Below are 10,635 nucleotides of genomic sequence, written 5' to 3' on the forward strand. Positions count from 1 at the left end.
TGCGAATCGCTTTGGAGACGTTGAGAAGTGAGAAGTTGTATGCCAAATTCAGCAAGTGCGAGTTTTGGCTCAAGGAAGTGAACTTCCTTGGTCAAATGGTGTCAGCAGAAGGAATCCGAGTGGACCCCGCCAAGGTTGAGGCGGTACAGCAATGGAAAACACCTTCAACACCAAACGAGATTCGGAGTTTCCTAGGCCTGGCAGGATACTACCGAAGGTTTATAGAGGGATTCTCGAAGATAGCGACACCCATGACCCAACAACTCTAGAGGGGGTAAAAGTCAATTGGACCCCCAGAGTGTGAAGCAAGTTTTCAATTGTTGAAGGAAAAGCTAACTAGTGCACCGATTCTAGCGGTGCCAGAGCCTGGAGTGAACTACGTGGTATACACTGACGCATCGAAGGTGAGACTTGGATGCGTATTGATGCAAAACAACAAGGTGATTGCTTACGCGTCACGACAATTGAGGCCACACGAGTTGAACTATCCAACCCACGACTTGGAGCTAGCAGCGGTAGTGCACGCTTTAAAGATTTGGAGACATCACCTCTACGGAGTCCGATGCGAGATCTTCACGGATCACAAAAGCTTGAAGTACTTCTTTGAGCAGAAAGATTTGAACATGCGGCAACGAAGATGGCTCGAGTTGGTGAAAGACTACGATTGTGGCATCAATTATCACCCCGGCAAAGCCAATGTAGTAGCAGATGCATTGAGCCGGAAGGACCATTCCCAACTGGCCACTTTTCTCACCAAAGAGGAAGGCCTGATTCGCGAGTTCAGCAAGATGCGTTTGGAAGTAGTGAGGGCACCTGAAACAGTGGATGCACGAATCGCCATTCTAGCTGTTGAACCTGATCTAAGGTCAGGGATTATTAAAGCACAACGGATGGATGCGAAATTGGAGGAAATTCGTATTGAAGTGCGAACTGGCGAGTCTGGGAACTTTAGTGAAGAAGGTGACAATGCCCTTACTTTCGAAGGAAGATTATGCATGCCGGATAACGAGGGGCTAAAAAACGAGGTGATGAGTGAAGCTCATGAGACACCTTACACCGCTCACCCAGGAAGTACGAAAATGTATCAAGATCTGAAGAAGTCCTTTTGGAGGAATTGTATGAAGAGGGACATAGCGTCATTCGTCGAGAGATGTTTAGTCTGTCAGCAAGTGAAGATTCTACATCAACGACCGTATGGGAAGTTACAACCACTAGAGATTCCTGAGTGGAAATGGGAGCACATCGCCATGGATTTTGTGACAGGTTTCTAAGGACTCTGAGAGGGAACACGGCCATTTGGGTAATTATAGATCGACTTACCAAGAGTGCGCATTTCATACCGATTCTCATAAGCTATGGGTCCAACAAACTGGCTCAAATTTACATAAGGGAGATAGTTCGATTGCATGGAGTCCCAGTGACTATCACGTCCGACCGTAACCCAAAATTCACCTCAAGATTTTGGATAAGTCTACAGAAGGAGCTTGGAACCAAATTGAACTTCAGCACGGCATTTCACCCGCAAACCGATGGACAGTCCGAAAGAACGATCCAAACTCTCGAAGATATGCTGAGAGCCGTGGTACTCGACCGGGGGGGAAGTTGGGAGGCAGCACTACCATTGATCGAGTTCGCCTACAACAATAGCTTCCAGGCAACGATAAACATGGCACCGTATGAGGCATTATACGGAAGAAAGTGTAGATCACCGCTCTACTGGGACGAAGTTGGCGAAAGAAGAATACTTGGACCTGATGCAGTTGAAGAGATGGTGGGAATCGTGTGGCAAATTCGGGAAAGGATAAAAGAAGCTCAAGACAGACAAAAATCATACGCGGATGCCCGACGAACTGATTTACAATTCCAAGCTGGCGACAAAGTTTTCCTGAAAGTATCCCCATCAAAAGGGATAACATGATTCGGCGTCAAGGGCAAACTGAAGCCGCGATTTATTGGGCCTTATGAAATTCTTGAAGGAGTGGGCCCCGTTGCATACCGTTTGGCACTACCACCAAACCTTGGAAATGTTCACAATGTTTTTCATGTGTCACAGTTACGATTTCGACCCGAAGCACGTGATCCGTTTTGAGGAAGTCGCGTTGAATCCGGACTTAAGCTACGAAGAGAGGCCCCAATCTATTTTGGACCGAAAGATCCAAATTGTGAGAAATAAAAATGTTGCTTGTGTGAAAGTACTATGGGAAAATCATGGGCATGAAGAAGCCACGTGGGAGAATGAGGATAAAATGATGGAATTATATCCCGAACTCTTTTCTTGAGGATAACAAATTTCGGGACGAAATTTCTGCTAAGGTTGGTAGGATGTAACGCCCCGTTTTTCTAAACCTTTTTTGTGAACCCTAAATTACTGGTTTTTAATGATATTATTTTTGCTAGTCCGTGAATTAATTGTTGGTGGATTAATTGTTGTTGGACTAGAAACTGTGAAACAATGACTGCGCGAATTTAATTAGTTCCTGTCCGTGCGGAATATTTATTGGACTCAATTCCGTGTTGGATCCGATAAATTAAATAAATAATATGAAAATCTAGTCTGTGATAAATAAATTGCGGACTGCACAATTTAAAATAAAATACAATGGACCGCATCTTCCTCCTCCGTGAAAAGATATCTTCCTCCTCCGTGAAAAGATATTCCTCCTCCGTGATCTGCAAATGAATACCAGATAAATTCAATCAATTCAAATAAGGAAAAAAAAGGGAATTTCGAATTCCTCCTCCCCTCAACACCGTTCTCCCCTCTCTCCCCACTCCCTTAAATCTCTCTCACATCCAAACCACCCATCCCTCTAATTTAGTCATCAAATCAATTCATTCTTCCTATTCTACACGTTCCCCGCAATCAAGAAACCAAGACTTCTCCTTTCAACTTCAATTCAAGGTAAACTCTGCAGAATTTTTTCTATCTATTCTACATGCTCTGCAATTAACTCATTCACCCTTCTCTATAGAAAACCAGAATTGAAATCGGGGAAAGATTCATCATCTACTCTTTCAAAATCCGTCTGTAAATTGAAGGTATACAACTCTCCCATCCAAATTCCAATTTCATACTACTGCATCCATATATATTTCACCCTACTGTTGCCACAATCTGCGATATATCTCCTAATCGAATGAATCGAAGCAAACTAAACTAAAGCAAAGAGATTTAATTCACGGAATCAAATAAAGAACTTACCTTCGGGGAGGAAATCAGGGCTGGATCGGGGCTGACCGGAGGCAGCGGCGGCGGCACCTCCCGGCGGCGACAGCAGCAACAGCACCAGCGGCTGCGTGATGGTGGCGACAGCAGCGGCGACGGACAGCAGCCTCTTCCCGACGAGCAGTAGCAGCAGCGGCCTCCAGCGTCGCGAGCCTGACCCAGCGGCGACACCAGCAGCGACGGCGACACGTGGCTGGGTCCGATCATGTCTAAATCGGAGGCGACGAACAGGCTGACCGCCGGCCAGGTACGACGAATTCGGGAATCAGGCGTTTGGAAAAAAAAATAAAATCGAATGGATTGTTGTAATCTGAGATAGAGTCGAAGAAATACTAGATACGGCGTGCGACGAAGGAACGGCGGCGGTGGCTGGCGGAATTGGAGAAGCCGACGGGAATCTGGGGAAACTTCATCAATGTGGTCGAGAGAAAGAATTGGAGAGAGAGAGAGAGAGTGAGGCTTGAAGGACGGAGGAGAATAAGTTGGGCTTTTGATTTTTTTTTAAGAGAACTTTGGGCCTTTGTAATTTTAAAGGATTTGGGCCTCAAATTAAATTGGAGAATTCATTAAATCTATGGGCCCCATTTAAATCTTTAAGCCTTAAAATTTTATTTGGATATATAAGGTGGGGAAGTAATTAAGCTTTGGGGCTTTTAAATAAATCTTTGGGCCGGTACTTAATCGTGACGGAATTATTTAATTAAATCCCGAATTAATTTTTGAAGTGTGAATCATTTACCTCAGGCCCGGAATATATACATATAATTTTCTTAACAAAGAGAAATAGTTGCGATAGTTTAATTACACACTTTTATAATTTTGGGGATTTTATTTCGATATCGTTGAGGAATATACGAGGAGCCAACGAAAGAATTTGGGGCGTAAGCGGCCGCCGAATAATCGAAAAACCGAGTTAAATCGAGATAAAAGACTTTGCCTAGGATGCATGCATTTTCATTTATTTATTTGAAACAGTGTGTTGATTTATCTATTACATAAATTGTTAAAGGTGAATCATCGCAAGGAATCGTGACCGCAAGGGAAAGAATGTAATTTCAAATTAAGCACTCGAGGTGGGCTTTCTTTTAAATAAGGACAACGTCCTAAATATTTTATCGATGGAAATGAAACTGTATTTATCATGCCGTGATTTGATTTTTAACGTGCCTATCTGATATGGCTACACGCCATTGTTATATAAATCGAATTCGGGTCCTCGTAGGGCCGCAAACCCTACTTGGACTAGTGTACACATATGGTAGATCGTGTGCTAGCGTACGGGCTGGCCGGTCTAGTGGCTTGGTTTGTGGCCACATTCCAAGTCATGTATTGGCAGATATGGCTAACGTCTATGGGAAAATGACTGATCAGTCGACTTTTACTATGGGAAAATGATTTTAGTGCCTCGGGCCATTCTAAAGCTAAACCCCGACGGTTACTTAAGTATGGCATGATAAATTGACAACTTTTATTGAAAATGTTTTCGGCATGAGCCCATTGAGTATTCTTATAGTACTCAGCCCTGCATGTGTTTTCCCTATGTGCAGGTTGAGCGGCGACAAGGATGTGGTGGTGTTGAGCAAGTGAATTTAATATATTATTGATGTCTTTGAACTTTGAGTGTCGTTGTGTCTTCACACATGGCGTCACTCTTTCTCTTGGTTGTTTCCGCTGTGACGTGTCGTTTAATTATGATTTATTTGGGCTGACAACTTTAATTGTTAGGGAAATGGATATTCTGAATTTCTTGTTGGATAATATTAAACTCTTGGTTATTTATTTGGATATGAATTGTTGGTCCAACTTGTGTTGAAACCCTAATTCTTTTCGTCTTTCTATTTAATTCTTTTAATCACGATCGCCCGTATTTATTAACCCTAAGGGGCGGTCGTGACAATATCTCTCTGCAATGAGTGCTCATCCCAGAGCCTATCTCAGAGTTCATCTCAATTCCACATCATCATTATTTTTAATATTTCACTTTTAATTATTTGTGTAATTAAAAGACAACGTAAATATATATGGCAAAAAAAAATTCATTTAAAAATATAATAAAACATCCTACATTAAAGAAAAAAAAGAAATAAAGATAGAAAACATAATAAAAAAAACAACGGAAGCATACCCTCAGAAGCACTTGGGTTTCGGCTCGTCCTTCCCGACACGACCCATTAACCCTATGAATTTTGGGGCAATCCTTCGGTTGCAGATATATTTCCCAGTACTTGAACCCTCTTGCATTGCCATCGTAGAACTCGTGAAATTTAGCACACTCATACACCAAGCGTTTCCAATGTTTGCGTAGATCGTCTGGCTGGTGTGTCGGAGCTCCTGCAGTCTTTACTTGTTCATATCTTTTCGCGATACGCCCCCAGAAACTGCCCTCTCACTAGTTGGCTAAAATCGGGTCCTTAGAGATCTGAAGTAGGTACTCATCGTCCGCCCAGCTTCAGACGCCTCCCCGACTGTCTCCTTCTTCTTCTCCTTCATGTCGGGCACCTTATTGTTGAAGTTCATATCATCGTGGAGAGAGTAATAAAATTGAAATTGAGATTGGAAATGGATGAATGTGAATTGATGGAGAATGGGGTATATATAATGGATTAAAAATTGAATTAAATTAAAATAAAAATTAAAAAGGGGATATCGGCTCCATCATCTGCCCGAGCCACTGCAATGGAGGCCCATCGCAGGCCGATGCGGAGCCGATATTGCCATCGGCTGAGGCTTGCGATCGGCGCAGGGGCGGAGGCGGTGGGGGATGGAGATGGCCTCCCTCCCCACAATGGTGACCTATTAGAGGCGATAGGGGACCGATCGCTTGGCCCCCATTCCGGGTGCCCTTAGGAGTCTCGGTTCACTTTTACTATAAATGGTAGGTACATCTCACTTTCTACTAACTCATACCACCGACATTTTATTATAAAACTAATATACAAAAATGATCTCATACTCTCTCCGTCCCCAAAGAATATGTACTTTGGGGTCAGCACAAGTTTTAATGTAAAATTGATAAAGTAAGAGAGATGTAGAGAGAAAAAGTAATTAAGGGTTTGTTAGTGGAGAATGAGTCTCACCTCATTAGAGAGAAAGGACTTTCCAAAATTAGAAAGTGCATATTCTTGTGGGACGGAATAAAAAGGAAATGGTGTATATTCTTGCGGGGACGGAGGAGTATTTCAGTATCTTTTTTCACCCAATTTTTTTTTAATTTCCTAAATCATGTCAAACTCAAATGATTGTCCTAATTGTGGACGATGGGAGTATTAACAGGTATAGTTTTATAAAAATAAAAATTTTATACTCCGTGTCTAAGTCACTAAATCTAAATCTTAACTCGTTAATAAATTTGAACTTGTCGGATTATCTCTACATAGATTTGAGCTCTCCATTTCCATTTACTTAGGGGTGTTCGGTTGGCAAGATTAAATCGCATGATTAAATATGTATCATGTTTGGTGCATAAGATTGAACCCTTTAACTTAATCCTAGATGGATAGTCTCATGATAATTAGTCATAGCCTCCCCCTCCAACTAAAATAATCCCACAACTTAATCCTAGATTGATAGTCTCATGATATTAGTCATGGCAACCGAATGTCACCTTACTGGCAGATACGGTCCTGAGCAAGTCAATGGACACGCCATAGGGACCATGCCCAATGGCTCCAAAATTTCCACTGGAAAAGACCAAATTACCCATGCCTACCTTAATCCAGTATCCTTTTCGTCGAGGATACTTCAGTCAAATCAACCCTTCTATTCCATTGCATTAAATACTTCCCAAATATGTCTGTAAAAAGACAGAGAAAACGGCTTTCATTGTAATCTTGACAACTGCCACACATTCGCCAGTGCTAACAAAACACACACATACTCATTTATGATTTATCCCTCTGTCTCTTTCAATTTTTATTCCGTTGTCTAAAAATTAAATCTTTTTTTGGGGGTAATTCGAAAAGGGGCTTTTTATTGCTTCTTACTCCTGTGAGTATAAATTTGATTTGAGGGGTCTGGAAATTACGTTAGGTTGCAGCGGTCAAGTTTCCAACTTTGAGGGTGATCTCACTTGGTTCTTGTTTGATTTAATTTGGGTCGACATTTGTTGATCTTGAGATAAAGAGGGTAAATTTTTTGGTGATTTTAGATAGAGGTAGAGGTAGAGATAGAGAGATGAGCGGCGTTTCAAGAATTTGGGAGAAGGTGAATATGATGGCGGAAGGAGGATCTCGGAATTGTTCCAAGAAATCAGATGATGCTTGTGGTGATGCTTGTGGTGAGGTAAAAATTTAATCTTTTTTGGTTTTGGGGTTCTTTTTTTTGTATGTATGGCACAAATAGGGTGGGCTTTTTCTTCAGAAAATTCTTTAGTGTCCTGTTTCTGTTTGCTTTTAAATTAGTTACACATTTTTTTGTAAACTAGAATAGTTAATGAAACATTAATTTTTGGATTTTGACTCTTTGGATGAAGGATATCTGAAATTTCTTTTTATTGGAGTAATTTTAGACCTTGTTTTGTGTATTTTGTTGAGGGATCAGATCACATTTTCCCATTTATGTAATTATTTCTGAGAATATATCTGCCAAACGAAAGTTTAAGATTTTTAGTTTGATTTAGTATTTCTGGTTTTTTATTAGAGTGGGATCCAAATAGAATGTCCTTTTCTGAATTTATTATGTAGCTCAAGTTCTTGAATATTCAGTTGTATTGCTCTTATGTCTGCAGGAATTATTCTGTGGTTTGTTGGATGGTTTTCATTAATCTATGGAAAGTCATTAATTAGCTATTTGAGCTCCTTGAAAATGCTAATGGGGAAGTCATATTCTTTCTTTATTTGCAATTTGTGAGGTTCATATATATATAACAAAAAAAGGGATAAATTCAGTTATGGAAGTTGTGTATATGTTGGTTAGAATTGGTGTTGAACACTGATATATGATTGTTGCGGTTTTCCTAAATTGTTTGGTGGTTGTAAAAACTGTAGGATTCGGGAAGGCCTTTGAACATGGCTAGATTGAGATGTATTCTTCGTGGCCTCGATTTCAAAGCATTGCTATTTCTCTTTTTGTTGATCCCGACATGCGTCTTAGTCATATATGTCCACGGCCAGAAAATCACTTACTTTCTGAGACCATTGTGGGAGTCCCCGCCTAAGCCTTTCGACGAGAGACCTCACTACTATCACGAGAATGTGTCTATGGAGAATCTGTGTAAGCTTCACGGTTGGGGAATGCGTGAGTATCCTAGACGTGTCTATGATGCAGTGTTGTTCAGCATTGAGGTGGACATCCTCAAGATGCGTTGGAAAGAGTTGTATCCGTATGTGACAGAATTTGTCCTCCTTGAGTCGAACTCCACCTTCACCGGGCTGCCAAAGCCTTACCTCTTCTCGACTGTCCGTGACCAGTTCAAATTTGTTGAGCCTCGTTTAACGTACGGACAAGTCCCGGGAAGATTCAAGAGAGGCGAGAACCCTTTCGTTGAAGAGGCGTATCAGAGATATGCATTGGATTATCTTCTCAAACAAGCTGGGATACAAGATGGTGACTTGTTGATAATGTCGGATGTTGATGAGATCCCAAGTAGGCACACGATTAATCTCTTGAGGTGGTGTGATGACATACCCCCGATTCTCCATCTTCGCCTCAAGAACTATCTGTACTCATTCGAGTTCTTTCTTGATAACAACAGCTGGAGGGCGTCCATCCTCGTATACCAGTCTGGAAAGACTAGATATGCCCACTATCGACAGTCTGATGAGATCTTGGCTGATGCCGGGTGGCATTGTAGCTTCTGCTTTAGACGGATCAGTGAGTTCATATTCAAGATGAAAGCCTACAGCCACGTGGATCGTGTCAGATTCTCTCATTTCCTGAGCCCTAAGAGAATCCAGAAAGTGATCTGCAAAGGGGCTGATTTGTTTGACATGCTACCCGAGGAGTACACGTTCAAGGAGATAATCGGGAAAATGGGGCCCATCCCACATTCCTACTCGGCTGTTCATCTCCCTGCATATCTCTTGGAGGCAGCTGATCAATACAAATTCCTTCTACCCGGGAATTGCATAAGAGAAAGAGAGAGTGGCTGAAACTACGCGAATGAGGCCGTGTATCTTCTTGTACAGCTCGACTCCCGGGTAAACGATGTCCTTTAACCCAATCACGGCTGCAGTGTGACGTTTTTATAACCATGCTACATGCTTATATCAATCTTGCCTTCGAGCTTTTGGGAAAATGAAAAAAATGGACATCTCGGACTTTTTAGGTTGAGCTTTGTATATAATCTTTCTTTGGCTTGATTTCTTGCAAACGGATAGCATCAGTGGAATGAGTGAGGGGAAAAAAAGAGAAAACGAGCTCTGTTACGAACTACTTATTGTAACTCGGGTGTTACATAATTACATGAACGCGCTATGACTGTGCGTTACACCCCCTTGAAGGTGGGGGGTTCGTTCATCATTGTTTTTGGTGTGAGCTAATAGATTCATCTGCAGATTGTGAACATGTTCATTTTTTGATCTAGAATTTCTAATGGAGATATGATGATTCAGCTCTCAATTTTGTTGAGATTTTCTTGTTTTTTGTTCAATTTGGTATATCCAAGTTTGACTGAAACAGAGGATTCTTGTTGTTTTTTGAACATTGTTTCTTGTTTATTGATATACTAAGAATTATGTGAGGGGAAACAGAAAAAAAGTTCAAATGAAACAAAGAATCTGATACCCTCAATAATTTATGATGGTGTTTGTTATCGTTAAAGGTAGGCATGTCCGAATATTTTTTTCAGAAAAATACTACTCCTATCATTAACTGCCACTGATGTGCAATTGCTATAATTTACACTAAAACCTTATTATAGGTCACACCTTTATTACAGTTTTTATGATAATATAAATATGTGTGGTGTGGGTTTATCTTATCTATAATATTTTGAAAATTGAGAGTTAGAATCTCAGCTGTATTTGGAGCCCCAAATTCGTGTCCAAATGTATGATCTCCATTCTTCCCAAGTGGAATGAAAGCTCTATAAAAATTCCTCACATATATTACAAAGTATGAAGAGGTTAGCCATAATGGGAATCGAATCAGATGCATCCCCAATCCAAAAAAAAATCCCTACAAGTAGAAGCTGCAGACACAGCCACAACATCAAACAATCAAGAGAGATTTCAGACCTTTCACATGGCGAAGCCTCCTATTGAGCATTGTGTTAAGGTATTTTCCCTTAACGGAAGCCGTCGGCTGAAGCTCGTCGGCAAGCTGTGATCCGGCGCCCTAGCGTAGGGTCGGCGGAGGGGTTTGGCTAAGCTGTGCGCGGGTAATCCTTCCCGTCGGGCAGCTGTGGGTTAGGGTTTGTTGCTTTTCTTGCAAGAGACTTGGGCGAAGATAATTTTTATTGATAAGTAAAT

At 41.3% G+C, this 10,635-nt stretch overlaps 1 protein-coding gene across 4 annotated transcripts; it reads left to right on the plus strand.

Annotated features, from left to right (window-relative positions):
* Nucleotides 1-7,054: 7,054 nt before the first annotated feature.
* Nucleotides 7,055-9,784, plus strand: LOC121754272. 4 transcript variants are annotated; one of them, XM_042149644.1, is made up of 3 exons: nt 7,055-7,285; nt 7,380-7,507; nt 8,212-9,784. In XM_042149644.1, exons 2-3 carry the CDS (start codon nt 7,400-7,402, stop codon nt 9,313-9,315), a joined length of 1,212 nt encoding a protein of 403 aa, XP_042005578.1. In that variant the 5' UTR covers nt 7,055-7,285; nt 7,380-7,399; the 3' UTR covers nt 9,316-9,784. The 4 variants fall into 4 exon arrangements, with proteins under 4 accessions (XP_042005578.1, XP_042005579.1, XP_042005577.1 ...); XM_042149645.1 differs by having other exon boundaries at nt 7,380-7,502; XM_042149643.1 differs by having other exon boundaries at nt 7,055-7,507.
* Nucleotides 9,785-10,635: the final 851 nt, after the last annotated feature.

The sequence above is a fragment of the Salvia splendens genome, chromosome 11, assembly GCF_004379255.2.
Source record: "Salvia splendens isolate huo1 chromosome 11, SspV2, whole genome shotgun sequence".
NCBI lineage: Eukaryota > Viridiplantae > Streptophyta > Magnoliopsida > Lamiales > Lamiaceae > Salvia > Salvia splendens.

Coding starts and splice junctions, on each gene's coding strand:
- LOC121754272 (XM_042149643.1), top strand. CDS start 7,400: ATGAGCGGCGTTTCAAGAATTTGGGAGAAGGTGAATATGATGGCGGAA. Junction 7,508..8,211: donor GTGGTGATGCTTGTGGTGAG/GTAAAAATTTAA, acceptor TAAAAACTGTAG/GATTCGGGAAGGCCTTTGAA.